This window comes from Ochotona princeps, chromosome 17, assembly GCF_030435755.1.
Source record: "Ochotona princeps isolate mOchPri1 chromosome 17, mOchPri1.hap1, whole genome shotgun sequence".
Taxonomy (NCBI): domain Eukaryota; kingdom Metazoa; phylum Chordata; class Mammalia; order Lagomorpha; family Ochotonidae; genus Ochotona; species Ochotona princeps.
Window position 1 is genome coordinate 26,943,792 of NC_080848.1, and position 23,253 is coordinate 26,967,044.

Below are 23,253 nucleotides of genomic sequence, written 5' to 3' on the forward strand. Positions count from 1 at the left end.
GGGGGGAGGAAGCTGGACCGAGGCACTGAGTATGTACAATATATACATGGCTCCACGCACGCAAAGGGAAGCGAGCTGGGGAGGATCCAGTGCAAATGTTTCCTTCAGGGCAGGGAAGACTTGATCTGGACAACCAGAGCCACCAGACGGAATGGGCCCCCTCTCCCCCAGGGTCCCCAGCCTGGCTTGGCGAGAGCTCAAGAAGGGACCTGCACAACATGGTGAGAAACCAGGAGTGGTCGAGGGGGAACAGAGCCCGGATTCCAGTCCTGGCCTGGCTGAGGCGTCAGTGGCCTTGACCATGCTACTTACTCACTATGGGCTCAGTCTCCCCTGCTGTAGGAAGGGGTCCAGCTAGACGGTTCATCCATAAAGACACCATCTGGACCGGACCCTTACTGAGTTTCTGATTCTCATCAAAGGCCCCAGCGCCAACACAGATGTGCCAAAGTCCTGTGCCCAGCCCTGATGGCCACAAGGTCTCAGGGGGCTTCTTGAAGCCTCTTCAGCCTACAGGGCTGGCCACAGCATCACTCCTTCTTCCCAGAGCCTAGGCTCCTGAGGAGCTGCTTCCCCTTGGAGAGAAGGCTCCGTACCATCTTGTTTGTGCCCTGGGGCTGCCCTGGTTTGATCTTCATGGGGCTGCCAGGACCCGGGACACAAGCCCAGCCTGGGGGCCTTGAGGACCCTGGTGTGGTGCTGACCCAGTCCTAGAAAGTGAGAAAGATGGGGCAGAGTCAGGGTCGACTCCTTGGTCCACTTATGACTCCTCATCTATGCCGGCTCAAGGACCCAACCTCCAATGCCCCGGAACCAGGGCACCCCAGCCCCCCACCTATCCCTGCCCAGACACACAGAACACAGGAGGGATGAGAGGGAACACTGGATGAGGAGTCTGATGGAAATGCAGTCTCAGCTCTGTCCACCTGTGACCCTAGGAAAGGCCCTTCCCCTTCCTGGGTCTCAGCAGACAATGATAGACTGACAGCTCAAGAGTTCTTGAGGGGCTAGCTCTGTGATATAACAGGTAAAGTCGGTGGTATCAGCATCCCACACGGTTGCTGCTCCATGTCTCAGTTGCTCAACTTCCAGTCCAGCTCCCTGCTAATGATCTGGGAAAGTGGCAGAAGATGGCCCAAGCACTTGGGCCCTGGCATTCATGTGGGAGACCTAAAAGGAGCTCCTGGATCCTGGCTTCAAACCGACTCAGCACCATTACACTCATCTGGAGAGTGAACCAGCAGATGGAAGATCTCCACTTGCCCCCGCAAGTCTGCCTTTTGAGTAAATAAATAATCATTTTTTAAAAAGAAGAATGCTCAGATCCTGACCACTGAATGGGTATCCTCAGCTCCTCAGCTTGTCCTCACTCTCTCTCAATTGAAAAAAGCATGGCATGGGCCACGTAGTGTGGCTGCCCCCACCAGGGAGGGCATCCCCCCAGCTCTAACCCACCTCTGGCATTTCACCAACAGGACCTCCCTCAGCCAGCCCAGTGAACAGGAGCCCAGAGCCTGCTCCACATGGAGGCAATGGGGACTCTCCTTTGAATTTCCTGAAGTCACCCTTGATTGGCAGAGGTGGGGGTCCCCAGGGAAAACAGTCATGGGTAGCCTGCAGCGCCCCCCACAACACACACACACACTCCTGGAGGCCTCCCTTCCTTTAGCACCCCCTCGCCAAATCTCATCCTCCTCCTGTAAGCCACTGGGCTGCTGCTTGTATCCCTGGCCACCCAGGCAGAGTCCCTCAGGGGCCTAAGGATAGGGAGTGGGCACGCGGGGGAGCCACCCAAAAGCCCTCCTCTGTGTGCTGATGTCCTCTCCACACCCCTGCACCTGGCCCTGCATTTTTGCCTCCTGCCAGCCTGAATGGCCCCCAACTCTCCCTTCCCCCAAATCCCATCCATTGCCCAGAGCTCAGGCCAGGAAACAGGTGCACAGCCAAGGTCCCAACCCTGCCCCGCAAGGCCTAGAGGCCAAAGTACCTACTGCCTCTGGCCAGGCCTGCCGCTCAGCTGGGGAGCCCAGCCCCTCCGCTCCCTCCCAGGGTTCCTCCCATTGCATCCCAGGAGGACAGGATTGCTGGGAAGCAGGGGGAGCACTGGCTTGGCACTGACTGTGGGTTTCAACTATTCAGGTTTCTGTCTTGTCCTCCAAGCAGACAAAATGACAAGAGCCAAAAGGAAATTAGACATCTGGTCACCCCATAGGTCACCACCATGCAGAAGACAAAATGGGGAGGCTCTGACTATCAGTGGCCTGAATGTGCCATCCTTCTGTCCCCAGTAATAATCACAGCCTTATAACACCAAGGCCATGTGGCATTACACTATCAAGGATGAGTCATGGCTTGGGTGTGTCACAGTGGGCAGCCAAGCTAAGGAGACAGCTGGCACTGCCCAAGGTAAAGAGGAGGGATAGTCCTGGATCCAAACTTGGCTCATGGTCAGATCTCATTCCCTTGCCTGGAAACAACACATGAGACAAGGCAGAGGGCGAGGGTGTTATCTGGTCATGGTGGAGGGGGTGGCACAGGACACGGGGGCTGTCTCCCCACTTACATGTCGCTCTCTACATATATCTATCTCCAGCTAGCACTGGACTCTTCTCCTCCTCGTTCTCTGAGAACAGGCAACAAAGAGAGGAGACGGGTTACACACAGGCCCACGCGCTCTCCGCCGGCAGCAGCAGATAGCCCGGGCACAGGGGCAGGTCCTGCTCCATGTACCCTTTGCATTTGGAACTGCTGCGCTTCAAAGCCCTGAGTTTCCTCCAGCAAGTCGGGCCCCTCACCCAGGCCCTGCCCTGAGGCTGCCTGCTAGGCCGCCCAACTCAGGAGGGACACATGGACCTTGCAGCAGGGTGGAGGGCAACCCAGCTGGGTGGGGACACCCTGAGGGGACAACGCAGATGATGACCAGCCAGGGGTGAAGGGGCAGGGGCCTTCTGCACATGAGTCCCTCACCTCTGGCAGCACTGGGGTGCCGTCAGCAGCTCAGATGACCTAGGGGTCAAGGTCACTGCTGTCATACCTCTGCAGCCAGAGGTTACATGCTGGGATGCTTGGCTGCCTAGCAGTGGCTCAGCAGTGACACCCTGGACACAGGGGGCACCTGTGTTGTTGTCCCAGCCATGACATGGTCCTGATACCACCGCCCCCAACTGCTACCAGCAAGGCACAAACTAAACTGCTCAGCTGGGATTCAGTTGCTCACTGACCTGAACCTCGGCCTGGGGTGCGCTGGGCTGCCTGTCGGGGCCTCCTGCCTCAGGCCCAGGGTCCTCCAAGAAGTTGGATGGAACCAGGCCTCTCTGTCCATTCAGCTCTCCCTGGGGAGGAGAAGCTGGTGAGACTGAACCCAGGAAAGAGGTCCCGGCCTTGGCCTGATCCCCTTGACCATGAAGTCTCCAGAGAGCAACAGCCAGAGCTAGAGGGCCAGGAGCCATCTCTGCCCCAGCCAGCTCTAAGAGGCACTTCCCTGCCCCCATCCCCCATCAAAGCTCTCACGTAGTAGAAACCATCGTCGTCCATGCTCCCGAACACAGTGATGATGTCCCCTGCCCGGAAGGGCAGCTCCGCCTGCCGGGACAGCAAGAGACAGGTGTGTGGCCCACGGTGGTCATGCCATTTTCCCCTTTACTGGAGATGTCCTGGGGGTCCCTCACCTCCACATCCATATTGGGGGAGTTCTCCCTGGGATTGTAGTCAAACGCAGCTACCATGGAATGGGCTGATTTCAGGCAAGCCGAGGAGATGATGGGCTGGGGTGGCCCTGTTCAGGGAGAGAAAGCTTGAGGCCTCCCTACCCCAATGCTACTCCCTCCTACTGTGACCACCACCTCCACCCCCATCCTGACCTCAGGGGTCACCCCTCACCTGGGCCGGGCTGGGCAGAGTTGTCCGTCTCTGCTGTGAAAGAGCCAGCCAGTGAGTCCTGTGCCACCGGCCCGAGCTCATCTCCACGGCGGGGGTGGGGGGGTGGGGGCTGGCACCAGGCAGGATATTGGCCTTGTGCCAAGGATAGGGAGGCAAGGATGGGCAGAGAGAGGACATGCCAGCACCCTCCTCCCATGCCCAGAGAGGGATGAGGTGAGCGCCAGGCTGCACAGGACTTGCAGTGGTGGCAAGGGGAGCTTTGGGGAACAGGGGTCCCCAGCAGCATCAAGCCCCCCACGGGACAAGAAGCCTTGATCCCCTCAAGTGCCTTCCCGAGGTGGAACAGTGCCACCCACCCACAGGCACCAGGGAGGACATGGTCCTTCCCACCTTTCTTGGCACGTCGGGGCTTGGGTGGAGGCCCTGCTGTATGAGCTGTGGAGTACACAAAGGGACCGTTTCCTGATGGATGAAGACAAAGAGACAGGAAAGAGAGACTGAGGCAGGGCAGGTGTAGAAGAGGACAATGAATACTTAGGGTCAGGTCAGGGTTCCCTAGCTTGGCCTTTAACGGCTGGCAACTCCCAGCCCCAGCAAGAGCCAATCCCCCTCCCCTGCAGGACTCCAAGCACAAGTCACAGGGCATCATGTTTTCCTGCAGGGGCCCACTTCCTCAGCCACAGACTTCCCCATGCAGGGGCTTGGCTGGGCCCTGCTGGGGCTTGGACAAATGAGGCTGCCCAGGCGTATGTGACCCCTGGGGTGGGTCTAGGCTGGTGCGGTGGGAAGCAGGCCCTACCTGAGGCCTCGGCGAGCACCTCTGGAGACAAGTAGCCCTGCCGCAGCAGTTGCTGCTTCCCCATGGCACTGTCCACGGCCACCTCGGCCACCATGTTGCAGGGGATGTAGCCTGTCCGGCCCCCGCTTTCACCCCGGTAGAAGCCATCAGCATCCTTGTCCCCAAACACCTGGTGGCAAAGACCAGTTGCCTCAGGAGACCAGTTGGGCTTGCTCCCTGTACCCCAGACTCTCAACCCAGCAGCTACCCGCACCCTGAGGCGGGGGGAGGGGTGCCAGAAGACCTTTCTCCTCTGTGAAATAGAAATCAGGGATAATAGCAAGCAATGATCCCAGGGCTCAGGGAAGATGACTTTCCATAGCAGTCACTGCCTGTAGGCCTGATGCCCCCGACCCCAGCCTGAAGCCCCGAAACCTAGGAGCAGCAGAACCATGGAAGCAGCAACACCAGCACAAAGGGCTGGGCGTTTGCACACTTCCTGCACAACCCACAGACCATCCGGCAAGAGTGACATTCATGTTATCTCCATTTCACCAGCCAGCAGACAGGCCCAGAGGAGTGAGGGCCTCCAGGGTCACACACTGACCCTTGTGGTGCCAAGCGAGAGGGAGGAGGAAGACGTAGGCCAGGCTGGGCTTTGCGGCAGGGGGTGGGGGAGGGAGTGGCTCAGTCCTACCTTCAGGATCTGGCCCTCCCGAAAGGGGAGCTCCTCTTCTCCAGCATCAGGGTTGGGGGACATAGACACGGGGTCATAGTCAAACAGAGCCACGAAGAGCCGGACAGGGAGGTCCTGGTGAGCTGGTGCTTTGGAAGGACTCCTCGGAGGGGCTGTGGACAGCCCAGGGACTCGATGAGTTCCAGCGCAGGACTTAGGAAAGGCCCCCCTCAAGTCCATACCAACCCCCACCCACCGCACAGGCACTCACCCAGCTCGTTGACTCCTGGCCTGGGGACCCGAGCCCCTCTCCTCTGCAGGACCCTCCGCCCAGAGCTGTCCTGCCCCCTGAGTTCCCCGGGCTCTACTGCCTGCAAAGAGAAGGTCCCAGAGGGCCAAGGTGACACAGCACCCTGCCCGCCCATGCACCCTGGCTCTGCCTGGCAGCAACAGCAACAACAGCAGCAGCAGCAGCGTAAGCAACACAGAAAAGCAACCACATAGCAGGTCTCACCCAACCTTCCCAGAAACCCTGGGGTGGGGGTCCAGTCCCAGTCCCCCTAGAAGGTGAGTGCAGCAGAGGGGACCAGACTTGGCCTGAGGAGTGTGGAGAGGCTACGCCAAGGATAGCAGCCTCCAAACATGCTGCCATGGTCCGTGTCCTGAAGATATCGCTAACTCTGCACAAGCGAGGGTCACTAACAGGCGGCCAAAAGGCGATGCCAGATACCCGAATACTGTGCCTCCCGGCTGCAGGTGGCAGAAGCAGCAAAGCAGTGAGATGTGGGTGGGAGGAGTGCGTGAGAGAGCCCTGAGGCCCAGCCCCCCTTCTGCTGATGGAGGCTGCAGAGTGGAATGGGGGTGACCAGTGGCCAGCAAGCAGCAGGCAGGGGGGCTGTCCGGGCTAGGGAGTGGACACAGACCCGCGAGGGAGACTCCTTGGCTCGGCCAGTCGTGCTGCGGCCTCTCCGCTCTGGCTCCCCTTTCTCCCAGGCTGGGAGGCGTGGGGAGGGGCTGGGGCCTAAACTGGCCTTCAGGGACCCCCTGGGCCTTGCCACAGGTGCTGTGGCCCAGGCCTCCCCATCTCCGGGGTAGCAGGAGCCGCTGATGCTCAAGCCCCCGCTGCCTGCCTCCTGTTCGTCCTCAGAATCGTACTCGATGCTGATTTCCAAGCATTTGGACGAGAGGCAGCTGGCCAGGCTGGATTCTGGGGGCCGGCCTCGGGAGCACCTTCGGGAGAGCCCCAGCCGCCCTCTCCCACCAGCCTCTAATCCGGTCTTGCTGCCCTCTGCCACAGAAGGGCTGCCCCGATCCCGCATGGGACCCGGCCGCCCAGAGGCCTGGGACGGACCATTGCTGAGAAGCCGGCTGCAGTGTTCCCGCGGGTCAGGAGGCCGTCTGCGGTTCGGGGGCTTCTCGGGGGAGCCCCCTCCTCTCCTCCGGCCATTTCCGCCAATAACTCCTGGCCCATCCTCCAGGCGGTCGCCAGCCCTGGAGGGCTCCAAAGACAATGGACCTGGGCAGGGGCCTTGGAGCTGGCCACTGTCGAGCCCCAGCAGAGCAGGCTCCAGCAGGCCAGGGGCTCTGGAGGACGGGCTTGCCCCCTGTAGCTGTTCCTCCTCTTCCTCCTCCTCTTCCTCCTCCTCCGGGATGCTAAACAGCTCCTTGCTGCAGAACTGCTGGAAGGGCAGCTCCAGGATCTGTTCCAGAATCTCTTCATCACTGTCAGCCTCACAGAAGGCGTCCAGCTGGGGCTGCGCCTGGGGGGAGGGCGCAGCAGACAGTGGCAGGGACAGGCGTCCATGTGGAGGGGCGGGGGGGGCGGGCATCGGGAGCTGTGATCTTTGCCCTCAAATGAGGACAGGGGTAAGGAGCCCACAACCTGCCCCCAGCCACTTCAGAAGGAAAAAAAAAAAAAGACTGAGGCTGCCCTGAAGTCACACCCACATCTAAGCAGAACTGAGGAGTATAGAGATTTGCCCCCATTGGGCAGCTGCCACGCCAGTCATAGTGGAGAGTTCCCCTCCTCGCCTGAAGCTCCCAGCACAGGGCTCACAGATGGCACCAGTTCCCCCTGCCAGAGCCCTGGGTCCCACTACCAGAGAAGGCTCAGAAAAAAATACGGGCTCCCCCTCCCCCGTTTCCTCCCAGGAGGGCAGAGACCACTCTACCTCCGCTGTCTAGGTCAGGGCCCTTGTCACACACCTAGAACGTCGTTGGCACTCAGGGGCGGTGGGAACAGCTGCCAACACCCGGAGTCTGAGGTTTGGGACCCACCAGTCTCTCCCCACCTCGTTACCTTGGCCCTGATCTCCCTGCTGCTCTGGCCAGCAACCTGCTTCTGAATGGAGCAGGCCCTGGAAGCCAGATCCTCTTCTTCCTCTTCCTGGATATCTGACAGGTCTGAGTTGCGGCCATGATCCACGAGGGAGTTCACCAGACAACCCCCGAGCCCTGTCGTGTCCTCCTGCAGGAGATCAGCAGGAAGCAGCAGGGTGGGAGGGAGGGGACATCAGTGAAGGCCACCAGGGGCCACAGGGTCAGGTTAGCCCCTGCCGGAATGAAAAGGGTCCCTTGTGGAGGCTGTCTGGCTAAAATGCTGCCTCGGACACCTGCAGCTTTTACTGAGTGCCTGGATGACAGCCCCAGCTCCGTTCCTGACTCCAGCTGCCTGCTAACGTGCATCCCAGGAGGCAGCAGCTGATGGCTCAGCACTCAGATTCCTGCCACACTCAAGTGAGAGACCCAGACTGAGTTTCTGGATTCTGGCTCAGCTTGGCCCAGCCCTGGCTATGCAGGCAATTGGGGCAACATAAATAAATAAAACCAAGTAGATGGGAATATTCTCTCTCTCTCAAATTTAAAAAATAAATAAATGTTTTTAAAAGGTGACCTGGCACAGGGAGAAAGAGCCCAGAATGGAGGGTGTGCTGGAGGTGGAGAGGAGGATGGAGGATGGGAGCCAAATGAGAGAGAGCTGGGAAGAGAGATATAACAGACAGAATCAGAGCACAGAGAACGGTGTAGCAAACAAGCAGAGAGGGTGCTGGATATGGGTGGCAGAAGATGACCACATCTTTGAGGTGGCCCAGCATGTCCCTGATTCCTACCTCAGCCCTGGATCCCAGCCCGGACCCTGTATCTCCTCCGCAGCAGGCCTCTGAACCGGGTGGCCTCTGGATCATGGCCCCCTGAATGGAGCAGGAAGCCAGGCAGGCCTCTCTCGCCGTCCACTCAACCTCCTGCTTGGCCAGGGAAGGAGCTGCAGGGGCACAGCCTCCCTCGGCCAGGGCTGGTTCGCTGGCCCTCATCTTGTCTGTAGTACCCACAGCAGCTTCCCCAGCTTCCTCCTGAAATGCAGGACACTGAGGCTGCATCCCAGCCCTTCTCTCAGCCTGCACCTGCCCAGTCTCCCCAGACAGGTACCTGGGAGCAACGTGCCAGTGTTTCCTCTTGGGGTCCTCTTGGCAGCTCTCTGCCAGGGCTTGCAGGAGGTCCCCCTGGGGGATCTTGCGTTCCAAGGGGAGCAAGGCGCTGCAAGGGAGGGCCAGGGTCTCCAAGCCCTGGAGAGGCTGGAGCAAGAGGTGATCTGGCCTCGGGGCTTGGTCGTGGAGAGGGGCAGGAGGCCCTGGCAGGCAAACAGGCTGGAGACAGGGCAGGGGCAATAGGAGCGGGGATGGAATCAGCCGACTCGCCGTGGGGCGACATGGTGCGCACGGTCACCTGGCGACACACCTGCAGCAGCTGCAGCTGGGACAACTCCACCAGCACACTGCCTGCCGTCGGTGAGGCCACCTCCATGATCTGCAGTGGGGAGGGAGCACAGGAGGCGGCAGGCACGCTGAGCCACCAAGGGAGGACGCAGCAGCAGCTGGCGTTGCAGTGGGCCGGTTGCCCGTCAACCTTCCGCATGCCTGCTCACAATGCTTCTAGCCTCACAGCTTCAGTGCTGTCACCGTTTTCAAATCTATCACCTGCTGCCAAGGCCCATGCTCTTACCCAATCTGCCATGCAGTGCCCAAATGCCCGGGATCGGACATCCGTGGATTGGGCCCAAGAAACCAGGCCTCTGAACAGAGCCAGCCCACAGTTTAGGACCCCAAGTCTAGGCAGGCAGAATCCCTAGGCCATACCTTCTGCCCATCGGCATAGACAGCATAGCCCATGACCCGGACACCGTTGGAGGTCCCAGCAGCATCGATGGTGACTGGAAGCCAGCTGATGATCAAGATTCCAGGGGAGGGCCCTGGCTCTATCTGCACATCCAGGGGAGCATCAGGTGGGCCTGGGATTGAGTGGGGCACAAGACCCAACAATGCAAATAAAGCACTCCTGGCTAGGAAGTCCCGCCCCTTTGCTGAATCTCTCCTCCCACTACACCCCCAGGTCTAGTCTGAGGCAGGTGCTGGACCCCTGTGCTCAAGCCTGCACACCTGCTGGGAGTGTGGTGAACTGCAGGGCTGCAGCTCGTTGTTCCAGCCTCTCCCAGCCTGGGTCCCAGGGCCCTTGGGTTGGGAGCTGGGCCTCTACTCTGGCCTGATAGAGTGTGCCAGGTCGCAAGTTGCAGAAGGTGGTCCAGTAGGTGCTGGGGCGGGCAGGTGGGCACTCCTCCCCGTTGAGGTAGATGGCATGGGTCAAGTTGCTATTGCCGGGCACCCAGGTGATCTCAGCAGATGTGGCTGTCAACCGGTGAACCCGCAGCTGGCTCGGGACCACCCCGGCCCGAGCACCCACAGCTAGGCAACAGCGCAGAGGGTCTGAGCCGCCTCTGCTGGTCAGGGCCTGGACAGAAACATGGAGGGGCTCAGCCTGCAGGTCCAGGTTCTCAAGCACAGCCTTGGGGGTTGCCCCAGGTCCTAGGGCCTGCCGCAGCTCCCCGTTCACGCAGATCCGGAAGCCAAGCAGCTGCACACGCTCTGGTGGTGGCTCCCACGCCAGCACCACACTGCGGGCCAGCTGCTTGAGAACTACCAGGTGGCGGGGGTAAGGCACGGCAGGCGGGTCGCCCAGTCCCTCCAGCGAGGGGCTCACACCCAGCTCCTCGGTTGTGTCCTCCTGCTGTTCATATCTAGGCTGGTTCTGGCCCCCGCTGTTCTGGGCCTCACTACGACAGCCGCTCCCACCTCCACTCAGGAAACTGAGTTCAGGCCCTGAGCTGTGGGACAGGTCGGCCAGCTCCGGCGGAAGGGAGGTCAGGAGGTCATCATCGGACACACGCTCTACAAAGTTGGAAGGGACCAGGCCCCGTCGGCCGTCCATGAGTTCCCCTGGCAGGGGTGGGGGACGGGAAAGGGTGGGGAAAGGGCAGACAGAGAAAGGAGAGAGAAAAAAAAAAACAGGCCAATGATGCAGCAAAGCCACTCGCTGGATTCCAGTCACAGGTTCCCTGTCAGTGTAGGGAGGGGACAGGAGGAGTCACTGTGTGAGTGACTGGGAGCGAGGCTGCTGGCATGCAGGCTGGTGAGAAGCACCTGGAGGCTTGCTGAAACGCCCATCCAACGCCGCCGGGGTGGAGCTGAGCACACAGCTCCAACCAGCTCAGCACAGACGGAGACGCAGAACAACCACGTCTAAGTGGCCAGGTGGAGAAGAGCTATTTCTAGATGCAAAGCCACGGTGTCTAGCAAGCCGTGCCTCGGGCCGTCCCTTAACTGCCACCTAGCACAGGGTGCACAGCTGCTGGCCCTGGGTGGAGGTTCTATGACTGTGGATTACGACCTTCTTTGGAAACTCTCAGGTCAAGTTGAGAAAACAGAGTAAAGCTCTGGCAGTGGATTTTACACAGACCTGAGGACTTGGGGCAGGGTGGACGTGCAGCCAGGCAAGGCAAGTCAGGGTGGAGCTCCAGGTGCCTGGCCCAGCCTGGCCCAGCCCTGGCTGTTGCAAGCATTTGGGAAGTGAACCAGCAGATGAAAGTGCTTTGTCTCTCTTTTTGTCAAATAGGTGAATAAATCTTTTAATTCGAAGGTATAACTTCTGACCTGGTTACAGGGAATTAAAAAGCAGTTACCCAGAACCCTGTCTTAATCCCCAGAACCCTAGAATATGCCCTTATTTGGAGAGAGATGTTTGCAAATGCAATGAAATTAAGGATGTCAGGCTGAGATCCCTAACTAGATCACTTGGTGGGAGTCTAAACCCCTCCTGAGTGGGAGTGTTCTGAAAAGACAGAGATCCTATGGGAAGCAGGGCAGGCAAGGCGACCACAGACACAGACTGTGTAGCCATGGTCATAGCCAAGGGACACCTGGCAGCACAACTGGGTTGATAGTGGTGCTGAGCCCGGGATTCCCACCTTGCAGCCTCCAGAAGAGGGCAGTGAGAGAGTCAAGAAGCCTACGCCTGCCGTGATGGCGTAATGGTTAAGGTCCTGTGGACGCCAATTTGTGTCTGGCTACTCCACTTCCCATCCAGCTCCCTGCTTGTGGCCTGGGAAAGCAGTCGAGGATGGCCCAAAGCCTTGGGACCCTGCACCCATGTGGGAGACCCAGAAAGAAGTTCCTGACTCCTGGCTTTGGATCAGTGCAGTACCAGCCGTTGAGTGAATCATCAGACAGAAGATCTTCCTCTCTGTCTCTCCTCCTCTCTGTACATCTGCCTTTCCAATAATAAATAAATCTTAAAAAAAAAAAAGCTGCCAGTATCTATCTATCTATATATATATATATATATAAAAAGAAGAAGCCTATCCCAATCTAGCCCGGCCGTCCAGCGCAAGTGCCAGTTCCTGGTGGTGAGTGCACCAGGCGCTGCCTGCTTCCAGAAACAGGTATTTAGGATTGACCTTGACTTTCTTCCCAAAGTCCAGTTCTCTGGGAAGCTATAGAATTCTGCTCCTATGGAGAGTTTCACTGCTTAAGCCACAAAACCAGGCCCTACCACTGTCAGAAGCTGCTCCAACCACAGACACAAGGCCCAGGGGAAGTTGTTGAGCAGGCTCTGACGCCTACGGACCCATACCAACATCTGTCCTAGACCCTCCATAGAGAAACATGGCCCCTGCCCTGCCCTGCCCAGACCTCACCCAGTGTCATCCTTAACACTGCTGGAGGATGCCACCTGGCACCAGGTCAGGGCCACCCTGAGCAAGTGTCCCTAAGCCCTTCTTCCCACAGGCCCTGCCCACTCACTGCAGGAGCCCTGTGGCTATGGCTCCCCCATATTGACTGCAGAATCTTCTTAAAGCTCAGGTCTCCAGTTTCTCCTCCCTGCACTTGAACAGAGGGGACACCGAATGGGCACAGCAGCCCAATAGCAGAGGAAGGGACAGAGTGACCCCTTGCTGCCTTTATACCTTCAAAGAAGCCATCCTCGTCCATGCTGCCATAGACATAAATGTATTCACCGGCTGTCAGCGGAAGCTCCGCCTCTGGATTTTCATTGGGGCCCTCAAAGGGGTTGTAGCTGTGAGAAGAGGAACAGAGGATGAGGAGACGGTGGAGGACAGGGACCTGTCCGGGCCTGCCATACCTGCCTTCCCTCCCCATGGGCCTTCCCAGAGAAGTGGCTCAAGGTGCCCACCTTGTCCCACCTAGCATGTCCAGTGGGGACCTCCATACCATCCATAACAACTCCGTCCCTGCCCCCTCCTCCAAATCCCCTTAGATGTTGGACAGGAATCGGGTAGAGTGAAGGTGACAGGCTCACCTATAGCGTGCTATGAAGACCTGAATCCTGGCTCCTCCCCGGCTGCCCTCTGGCACTGCTGGGAGCAGGGAGACGCTGTCTGCCTCAAGCTCCTCCACCTCGCTGGCTGTGTCCACCTGGGGGGTAGACACAAAGGGCTGGATCCTCTCCAGGGCCCAGGGCCAGAGGCAACACAGGCAGGTGGGCCCACTGAGGGGAGCCGCCCAGTGCTTTGAGGCAAGAAAGAGAGCATTTGTGTGCTGGATGAGGCCAGTGGCAAACAGCTGCCTGACAACATCTCCATCAGAAAGCCTGGCAAAGCCCCTGCCTCTAGCCTGGTGACAATGCTACTGCGGTTTGGCCCTGGAGCTCAGAACTTCCTGTCCACTTGCCCGGCTCATGACTGGGAGTACTCTGGATCCTCTGACTCTGGTTCAGGTGGCTGAGGCTGGCTTGGAAGCAGGTGGTCCTCTCTTCTGGGCCAAGCAAGGCCTGGCAGAAGGGGCTCCAGGAGGCAGCCCCTCAGGGCCGGCTACACACCCAACAGTACCGCTCCTTCCCCCCAGGGGGCAGGAGAGTTTCCCTTTCTGAAACCCTGGAAAGCAGGGCTGCTCCTGATCCGCATCCCTCCCCCTAGGGTTTTTTCAGGGTTTATGGGTAGGAGGAAGGAAGAGATGAAAAAAAGAGGGATGATCAATGGCTGAAGAAGGGATGACAATAGATGCCACATGTCTGGCACCGGCTGTGTGTTCCCACAGAGACAGGCTCCCTGCAGGTGGCTTGGCATGTCATCCCTCCTCCAACCACCAGAGAAGGCGGAGAAACTGAATTCAGGACAGGTCTGGTGGCTCCTGGACAGTCACCACAGCTTCCACCTGCACTCCCTGACCGCAAGGTAGAATCTACCTCCCAACTTGGGACCTCCCTATAGCCACCCAACTCCCCAGGGACACCAGGAGAGGTCAGACTCCACCGCCCCCGCCGACCTCTTCCCCACACTGGGGTCAGAGCCCCAGTCTCTCTCCGCAGCACAGACCTCGGGCGTAGGGCAGGACTTGGGGCTGTTGTGGATGGATTCGGAGCGAGAGGAATTAGAGAAAGATTCTGTTTTCTTAGCTGTCCTTCGAGAGATTCCAGTGAGCATGGCAGGAGTGGGCTCAGAAGACTTTGGGGTGCAGCGCCCTGGAGAGCCTGGCGGGAGGTCAAGGTCTAAAGAGAAAATGGGAGGAGGCTTGGGATGTGTGGCCTGAGGTGAGACCAGGAAGGCAGGACACAGCCCCATGGCTCTTTATCCAGCCTGATGCCTCCTTATCCAGATTTCCTTCCAGAAGGGAGGTCTGTGAAGGGAAACTTACTAAGCAGAGGGACACTGATGCCTACAACCGTAGGAGCAGCTTGATGTGATCCGTGTAAGGATTCCTATTGGCCAGCATAGGGCCTCAAATCTCACAAGCCCCACCCACAGCCATGTGGCCGGTAGGTGAGCAGAGCTGGAACCACCATATTTGACTGCTCCCCAGTCCCTGACTCCCCATGGCCACATGAACCCCTCGCAGCTATGGCCACAAGGTCTTGCTGGTGGGAAGAGCAGTGGCCTGAGCTGCTGGGCCAGTCTCCCAGCAGCCGCTCCCCTGGAGCGCTGTTTATCTTCATCAGTGCTTGCAAGGCACGGCTGGGACGCTGTGTGAGCTGCTGTCCTTCCCGCTTTCTACCAAAGCTACAGGCCTGGGGATTCCAGCTCAATGTTCCTATGGTCCAGCTTACCTTTGGGGCCAGACCCCTGGCAGGGCTGGGGGGCAGAGCAGCAGCAGGGGTGTGATGGCTGATCACCAAGGGCACCACAGCCCAGGGCGGAGGTAAGCAGGTCCAAGGGGCCAGGGTGGAGGCGGAAGGCCTGCAGCTCCTGTGCCAGGAGGCTAAAGCGTTCGGTTTGGCTCCGGCACTGCTCCTCGAGTTCTCGAACCCGTGCCTGGGCCAAAAAGACCCCCCATGAGCCACCAGGCCTGGCATAATTGACCAGTGCCAGCCCGTACCATTGCCACACAGCCTCAGTCCACAGCCACTTGCCCTCAGTCCAGCTGTCCCCCATGGTCTCAATGGTGTCTAAGTTGCAGATGAAGCCTTGGGCTGGGACACATCCTTGTTGCCCTCCTCCTACCCACCCCTCCCACCAATATGACTTCTGGGGCTCTTTTAGCTCCACCCTGGCCCACCCGAGGATTCCCAGCTCTGTGCCAATGACACACTTCCAAGTGGGCCTAAAAGGGGAGGGGAAGGGAAGGGCGGGGGCCAGGGAGCTGTACCTGCATGGAATCCAAGGTGGACTGTGCAGGGAAGGAAGGAAAGCGCAGAGCAGAGGTTAGAACGCCTACCCTGCAGGTCACTGACCAAGCGAGGGAAGGGCAGAAAGGGTTTTCCCAGCACGCTCCTCCGTCAGGTCGGCTCTTCGGACTGACTCAGCAGTGCCCAGCTGGAAGGAGGCTCAAGGCAGCCCCTGGCGCTGGGCAAGGGGAGCCCCCTACCTGAGGACTGGGCCTTCCCCAGGCCTTGGAGCAATCCAAGACCCCTCTTCCAGCCCCTTTCCCAGGTACCCAAACATTGTCTAGGGGCACAGCTTGGAAGTACCGCCTCCCTCTCCGGGCCCTACCTCCAGCAATTGCACAGCCCCTTCATGTTCCCTCTTGGCTTCGGCCTGGGCCTGCAGGTGGGAGGAGGCAGATGCTGCAGAGGCAGGAAGTGGCAGGTGGGGGGACCAGGGGAGGGAAAGACAAGGGAGAAAAGGACTGGGGCGCTGGGAAGCAGGGACTGACAGGCTGCTCCCTCCCCAGCTCTCACCCTGGAAAGGGGCAGGGAGGGCAGAGCCTGGCTGCTTCCTCTTCCCAGAATGCCACTCTCCTGGTGGTCCTCCCAGCTCTCAGACACTCCTCCTTAGCCTCTGTGACCTGCCCCCTTACTCCACTTGTAAGGGCTAAGGTGCCCTGGACAGTGTGCTGGGCCATTTTGTACCCTCCCCTCACCCCCAAGGGGTCCCATCAAAGCTACCACTTGCATGCTTGAACTTGAGCTCAGAACTCAGGACTCCCCACCTCCCAGCTCTATTACCCTTCTCCTCCACCACTCTCCCCCCCCCCCGCCCCCAGCAGGTGCAGACAGCAAATATTATCACAGAGGGATTCAGCTGGAACTATAGTCAGTCTCCAGACCGCATTTCAAATCACTTGTCCTCTGGCGCAGATGGCCGCCACCTACCTACGGACCCCTGCACATCCCCCCGCCTTGCTCCCTACTCCACAGCTGCCCCCACAAACCACCACATGTGATCTTGTGCAGTTAGGAACCTGCTTAGACCTTTCTACCCACAGAGTGCAATGTCCGCACCCTCCTCAAGGCCAGTATAGCCCCAACACTGCTGGCTCTTGGTTACTCCTGCTGTATCCTAACCACACTGCTCTTGGATCCGGCTCTCTCTGGCACAGAGCACCTGCAGGTGTGCTCCTTCCTGCTCCTGAGCTCTTTGCCTACTCGTTGCCTCTGCAGGGAGGCCTCCCTATTGACTTTCCTAAAGTGGCTTCCTACCCAGTCCCAGCCGCTCAACCACCTCGCCCTGTGCGTCTCTCTCAAGTCCCTCCCTGGCCAGAGCCTCGAATCAGCTCCTCTATGGATCTGCTCCTGTGCTGGTTGGGCAGGACTCAGTCCTCCCTCACCACTGTCTCCTGAGTGCAGGGCCCAGCATGCAATAGGTGCACCATAGATGTGAGCCAGGTAGGTGGCAAGGCTGCAGCCTGCCTGCCTACCATGCTGCCCTCGCCCCTGCCCACACCTGCTGCAGCCTGCGGACTTCTTCCTGCTTCTCCCGCAGACTGAGCCGAGCCTGCTCATGTTCCACCTCCAGCTGCTGCCGCCGCTGGGCCACCTCCCGCATGTGCTGCAAAACAAGACCCTGGGTCAAGGCCAGTGCTCCCAGCTCCACAGTTTCTACAGGAAACTCCAAGAATAAGGAGCGTTGGGTCCCAGTCGCTCCAAACTCCCTGTGTTAAATGGGAACTGGAGAAGGTAGGGGGCTGCTACATCCTGCTGCCCCCTTTCTTTCTTTCTCTGCACCAGAGTCCAGTGCCCTCCCTTCATCACACAGTTCCCTCACCTTCAGCACCTGCTCCAGGCTCTCCAGTTTGCTCTGCAGGCCCTGACTCTTGCGAAGGGCGGCGTCCCTTTCCTGCGTCACCCCTAGGAGCTGGCCCCTCAGCTCCGAATTCTCCCACTCCACCTGGCAAGGGAACCGGAGCAGGGAGCGGAGTATATGACCTTGGCCTACTCCCTCACCAGGAAGGAACAGGGCTGGCCATGCCCAACTGACCCTCTTGCTGGGGACCCAGACCCCCGAGCACATGTGGGCAGAACTGGTACCTGCTCCTTCTCTGTGGCTCTCCCATGGAGCCGCGAGTTCTCCTCCACAAGGCGGGCATTCTCATTCTGGGCTTCTCTCAGCTGTAGTTCCTAGGTGGGGGCACGGGAGCTCTGTAGGGGCTGCCAGCACCCAGACACTAGACCCTTCCTCCCCTTGCCTGAAGCCAGCAGCAGCTGGGAAAGGAAAGTCTGGCATTTCAGGAGGGAAGCCCTGACAGGGAGTTCGCTATCCAGCTGCCCCAGGGAAGGAAGACAAGGTTCCTGGGCAGCCCCCCCAGAGCTCACCAGCTCCTCACATCGCCTCTGCTTCTTGCGGGCTTCCTGCTCCAAGCTCTCACATTTCTTCCGTTTCTTACTGAGCTCGGACTCCTTCAGGGTCAGAATCAAGGGCTCCTCAGTGTGGGGGAAAGGCAGATCTGCCCGGCCAACAGGCCCCTTCCAGCCCCTGACCCAGGACTCACCAGCTGTTGCACTCTCTGCCGGCTCTCTGGCTCTGCTAGGACCACGGTCAGGTCGTCCACATTCTGCCGGAGAGTGGCCTGCAAAGCCCAGGGGCAGGGGCTTGACACTTGCTCCCAGCCTAGCCTGGGTCCAGTGGGATAAGAGATTCCCCACCTCAGGGTTCAGCCAGCAGTAAGACCCCTGCCTCACAATTGGGGAGAGGGGCACTGCCCGGCACCCCCTGCTCGGTACCCCCCCAACCGGTTGTGCTGAGAGCCTGGGACCTGTGTGTCCTCAGGGAAAGCTGTGTTATCCAGGCCAAAGCTTTCCCTTTTTAGCTGCCAGCAGCGGCCCAGCTCTGCACTCAATAACTGTCCCAGGTGTCCTTCAGAAGGCTGCCTGAGCCCCCGGGAATATGGTGTTCCCAGAGCTCACGAAAACTGGGTTTGGCCTGGAGCAAAGGCATGCCTGGCCAGACCCCGTCCCTGGCTCCCCATGGCCCACCCGTTCACACCTTCCTCATCTCGCCCCAGTGCATCATCCACCTCTGCCTCACATAGAAGGGCAAAATCCCAGCAAGAAGCACTCCCCCCACCACCACCAGAGGCCCTGGGAACTGTGGGCCCCTCCTCCCATCTCACTTCCCAGAAGGAGGTGGGCCTAGGTGCTGCCCTCCTGGGATGGGGGAGGACAGACCCCTAAGCTCAGGAAGCCTGGAGCCGGTTCCTGTCCCTGAGAACAGAGGGTGCCTGGCCCCTTGCCCCCCGTTCAGTTGACGGGGACCTGTACCTGGAGTCCAGGCAGATGTACCGCCGCCCCCAGGAAGCCCTCAGGGCCAGGCCAGGCCTGCCGCGCAGACTCTGAAGGGGGCGTCCCCGCTCCACTGCGGTGGCGGCGACGGCAGGAGGCGGCACGGGCTGGGCCCCGGGCGGCTGCCAGGGCAACCAGGGATTTGCTGCTGGGCCATACCACTGGCAGCGCAGCAGGGGCGGCCGGGCGGGCCCCGCGGGGCGCAGGTCTCCCGAGGGCGAAACCCCGGATCCTTGGGGGGGGCGGGAGAGGCTGGAAGGGGGCCCTGCCCCGGACCAGGAAAGCTCTCCAGACCCTGGGAGTGCGCACGCCACCATCGGCTTCTCCAGGTTTTCAGCGCGATCGATTCAAGTGGGAAAGGATCCCAGGGTCGCCCGCACCCCACACCTGCACACACCCACACACCTGCCCTGATGCGGGCGCTCACCTCTCCCGGAGCCCCCGGGGCCCCCGGGGCCCCCGGGGCCCCCGGGGCCGGCGCCCCTGCCTTGGCAGGGACTGCGAGGTCCTGAGGCCGGGGCGGAGGAGGTGGCTCCTGTTGGTTGCGCAGGGCGATCTGCCTCTGCAGCCGCAGTACCTCCCGCTGCGACTCGCGCAGCAGCCGGTCGAAATCCCGCACGTGGAGCCACTGGGGACCCTCCTGGAGTGAGGGGACAGAGAGCAGAGTAAGACCTAACCCCACGCTAGCCCCCACCTGGCCCGAGAGACCGGGCGGAGACGTGCACGTCTTCCCTTCCCTCCCTGCGGGGTCCTGTTTGCGCGCCTTTGCAGGCACTAGCCTCGCTAGCCTGGAGATAGACAATCACGGTGACTGCTTTGCGGGACGCTTGCGGCCCGCCCGTCCTGTGCTAAGCGCTTAATGAACATTCCTGCGCACCAGCGTGAGGTGTGTGTGTGTGTGTGTGTGTGTGTGTGTGTGTGTGTGTGTGTGTGTGTGTGTATGTGTTCAAGCAGTCACACGCGCTTGCACAGGTCTTCAGCCTGGGGCGCAGAACTGCCCAGGTCTGAGGCGATTGGCTCCACCCCTTCAGTCCAGGCTCCTTCCCCGCCCCCTCTCCCACCTGGGCCGTTGCCAGGGGAACCTACTCCCCAGCATCCTCCACCACCTCCCCGCTTCATTTGCATTTCATTTACATCGGGTCCGCATCCCACAGGCTGAGCGCGGGCCGCTGACAGCATCCAGCCGGGCCTCCACGCACCTTGCCTACCAGGCTGAGTCGGGCCTGCAGCTCCCTGCACTCGCGCTGCAACGATGCGATCTGCATGTCCTTAGCCAGCAGCGCGCTGGCGGTCTCGCTAAGGTCCCTGGCTCGCTGGTGGGCTAGGGCCTTCCGACACAAATCCAGGCTGGTTCCCGGATGGGGCACAGGGGCACTCACCTAGCCAGAGGAGGGGTAAGGCCAGGGGTCATCTGAGGGCTGGGGCGCTTCTCCCACTCCCCAGCTAATCTTTGCAGAAGATGCCAGAATGAAAACTTGTGAGTCTGGCCTCCTGCATCAGTATCCCAGCTGGCTGTGGTTTTAGAGACCAGCCTACCCCACCCAGCAGCTGCCAAGCAGGACTGAAAGGGTTAATGCCGCCTCTTCAAGGAGGCCCAGAGACTGCTGCTAATTCGGGGCTGCCACCCCTATTCTTCCCCCACTCCAGCTCCACACCCCAGATGAGCTCAGCCAGAGGCTGCAGTAGGCACCACACGTGGCAATCCGGCTTCCTGCTCCCTGCCAGCTCAGGAACCTCTTCTCCCAGGCCTCCTCTCCCTCCTGTATCCCAGACGTCTCAGCTGCCTCACCTGGCTGGCCTGGGCCCTTCAGACCCTCCAGTGCCTGGGCCCCGGCTTTGCAGGGTGCAGACCCCAGCTCCCCTCTTCCCCAGGGGCTTCGGGCTCCATCCTCACCACCCTCAGGTTGGTTTCCTGCAGCTTCTGCGCCCTCTCCTCCAGGCGCTTGGCAATGACCGCCAGCTCGGCATTCTTCCGCTTCAGCCGCCGCACTTTCTCCTCTGTCTCGGGAAAGCTGCTCTTCCTCTAAGAAGGGGTCAGCCAGCATTGGGGTATGTGGGAAGCCTGGGACCCCGGACCTTGGCAACCCTGACCCAGTGTGGCTTAGCCACTTTGGGTTTGGGTCACCTCCAGGAGCCCCTGCCTAGACACGTGTTCCTGAGTGAGGAGGGCATGGAGGCCAAGGGCCCCGCTTTCCAAGCCTTACCAGCATCTGGTTTTCCTCCTTGAGGATGGCACAGCGCTGTCGCAGCTCCCCCAGGGCCCTCAGTAGCTCCAGATTGGGCCTGTTGCCGAAGCCCACGGTCAGCTTGGCCTGACACGGGAAATGATGGGGGACAGCCCCTCAGTGACCCTCCCCATGTGGAGTCCCTCCTATAGCAGCAACCCCCCTCCACAGCCCACGGGCACAGTGAGATGAGCAAGTCTTTGCCCGTCCCAGGCTTTCCAACACACCAGCACAGGAAGCTCAAGAGCGGGGGCTGTCCAGCTGTCTGTCCTCAGCTTGGAGTCTTCCCTGTGGCTCCTGCCCACATTCTCCTGGCCCACAAGTCCCCCGCTGACTCCTGAGGTGCTATCCTTCCAACTCACACCCACCCCACCCCTGCTCCCTGCTGCCTGCCCGTGAGCCTCCCCCTGAATCTGCTTCCCCTGGACTCTGACTTCACCAGACGCCCCCATGCACCCCAACACCCCCCAGCTACCAAGGACAGACAGATTCTCAGAGTAGCAGGGAGGAGGCAATGCAGGGGCTGGGCAGCACCAGACATAGACAGACAAATGCTACCCCCGCCTTCCCCCACCAGAAAAAAAAAAATGGAGCCACTGAAATTTCTCTCCAAATGAAGGGAGGACAGAGAGAGATGGACACTTGGACCAGACAGGCCACGGGAGTGGGAGAGGTGGGAAGTGCGGTGGCTCATCTCACCTAGCCCCCTAGTCAGGCTGCAGGCGACAAGGAAATCCCAGCCCTCAGCAGCTCCTACCTTAAGGCAAGCCTCCACCTCCTTCTCCTCCTTCGACTTCAGGTGCCAAGGTCCAGAGTCCACTGTTTGCTCCCCCTGGGGAAGCAGCCCAGCTTCTGTTCCCTCCAGGCCCATGCCCACCTCAGCCCCAGGGTTGCAGGCTCTCTCCAGCGTGGAACTCTCCTCAGGCCTCTGTGCTCCAGCCTGCAGAGCTGCCGGAGTGGCAGCAATGCTTGGGGCTATGATTCCAGCTTCACCCCCCTGGCCCGGAGGCCAGCTCTGCCAGGCAGACAGTGTCCATGGCTCCAAGGCTCCAGGGTCGCCAGGTGGCGGGAGGGTTGTCAGTTGCTCCATGGTAGTGCCAAGGGGCCCCAGAACCTGGGCCGGGGGACATCACCCAGCCACAGCAGGTGGCTGTGGAAGGTCAGGCTGGGCCAGACCCTTCCGCTCTGAGCTGCTAGCTTCACCAAAGCTCCATCCGAGGCTGGCCGGGTGCTTCCTCCCCCACAAAGCAGGCTTATGAAGGCGTCAGAGCTGCAGGAGCTGGAGCAAGGGGTGCCGCAAGCACTGTTGGATGGATGGTGGCTGTGCGTGTGTGTGAGTATGTGGAGCGGCAAGGGTGTCCCCCGGGGCTGGGAAGGATGTGCCGAGGCCAGCCCAGCAGCGGCAGTAGCAGCAGTCCTGTCTATAGCCAGGTCTGTCTGTGTTTAGGGGAGGATGCTCCCACTTGTATTTGTTCAGGGCGGTGGTGCTGTGTGTAGCTTCGCTGTGTCAGAGTTGCCAGTTGTTGCTGTGTGTGTGTGGGTGGGTGGGTAGGTGTCTGTCTTGCAGCGCTGTGGCGATATATGCTGCTGTCACTGGCTGTCGTTGAGGGGGTCAGTGCTGTGCAGCTGGGTGCACCGGGGCTCTGTGGCCGTCATCCTCTGTGAGTCTGATCATCCGTCATGACCCTTTAGCCTGGTTGGAGTCCTCGGGAGCGGTGTGTGTTGGGGGAAAGCAGTGAGCCCCAATGATCCGCTGTGGTCCTTTATCTCCTGCTCAGTCTCTGCTGCTGCTCACTCCCTTGGTGGCTGGCAGGTCTGGTCCTAAGGAGGCCTGGGTCGATGGGCTGCTTGCCTCATAGTCTCTGCCCCTGCTGGTCTCAGTTCTGGGGACTGCAGGGGTCCCTCACAGTCCCAGAGCCTGGCGACGGTGGGCGCCAAAGAGGACTGAGCCTCAGAATGGGGGGCGGGAGGTGGCGAGCAGGGGAGAAGCAGCCCTCCCCTCCCCCTCCCCTCCCGCACACCAATAGGAAGTCAGCTGCTGGTTTCCATGGCGATGGCGCCCGGACTGGTGGGCTGGACCGGCTGGCAGGGCCGGGACAGAGGGAAGAGCAGGTTCCTCGCCGGATGCCAGTCCAGCACTCGCCACGGTAGCTTCCCAGCCCTCGTCCCTGCACACCCTCCTCCACCCCAGGTAGGGACTGCAGACGGACCTCACTACACCGGGTGGAACAGGAAAGCCGCGGAGAAGGGCAGGACCAGAAAAGACAGCAGCTGAGGTGAGACAAAGAAATTAGGGCACTGGGACCAAGCAGGCTGAGCAGCAGTGTCCTCCTGGTGGATCGCGCTGGGGATGCACCCTGGCTGTCCCAGGCCAGCCGAGGAGACCACCTGGCTTGGCCCAGAATTCTCAGGGA

At 60.2% G+C, this 23,253-nt stretch overlaps 1 protein-coding gene across 1 annotated transcript; it reads right to left on the reverse strand.

The window, feature by feature from the left end:
* Window positions 1-569: 569 nt before the first annotated feature.
* Window positions 570-22,799, reverse strand: TSPOAP1 (TSPO associated protein 1). The gene is made up of 32 exons (XM_004590987.2): window positions 21,597-22,799; window positions 20,819-20,926; window positions 20,509-20,637; window positions 19,814-19,993; window positions 19,042-19,254; window positions 17,825-17,902; window positions 17,649-17,732; window positions 17,364-17,453; window positions 17,101-17,223; window positions 16,780-16,884; window positions 15,607-15,657; window positions 15,263-15,283; window positions 14,724-14,928; window positions 13,996-14,168; window positions 12,981-13,096; window positions 12,628-12,737; window positions 9,767-10,600; window positions 9,467-9,618; window positions 8,760-9,137; window positions 8,444-8,683; window positions 7,633-7,800; window positions 6,257-7,093; window positions 5,605-5,704; window positions 5,355-5,506; window positions 4,679-4,847; window positions 4,270-4,341; window positions 3,880-3,912; window positions 3,669-3,775; window positions 3,511-3,582; window positions 3,222-3,332; window positions 2,564-2,623; window positions 570-710 (listed from the first exon to the last, which is right to left on the reverse strand). The coding sequence occupies exons 1-31, from the start codon at window positions 21,927-21,929 to the stop codon at window positions 2,594-2,596; spliced, it is 5,574 nt and encodes a 1,857-aa protein (XP_004591044.2). The 5' UTR covers window positions 21,930-22,799; the 3' UTR covers window positions 570-710; window positions 2,564-2,593.
* Between the last annotated feature and the right edge of the window lie 454 nt (window positions 22,800-23,253).

What these genes read in the sequence shown, in the direction of transcription:
- TSPOAP1 (XM_004590987.2), bottom strand. Translation starts at nt 21,929, where the DNA reads ATGGAGCAACTGACAACCCTCCCGCCACCTGGCGACCCTGGAGCCTTG. An exon ending in GTCTTCATAGCACGCTATAG is followed by an intron (nt 12,738 to 12,980) that starts GTGAGCCTGTCA and finishes CTCTTCTCACAG; the next exon opens with CTACAACCCCTTTGAGGGCC. An exon ending in CCCCCAATATGGATGTGGAG is followed by an intron (nt 3,583 to 3,668) that starts GTGAGGGACCCC and finishes CTGTCCCGGCAG; the next exon opens with GCGGAGCTGCCCTTCCGGGC.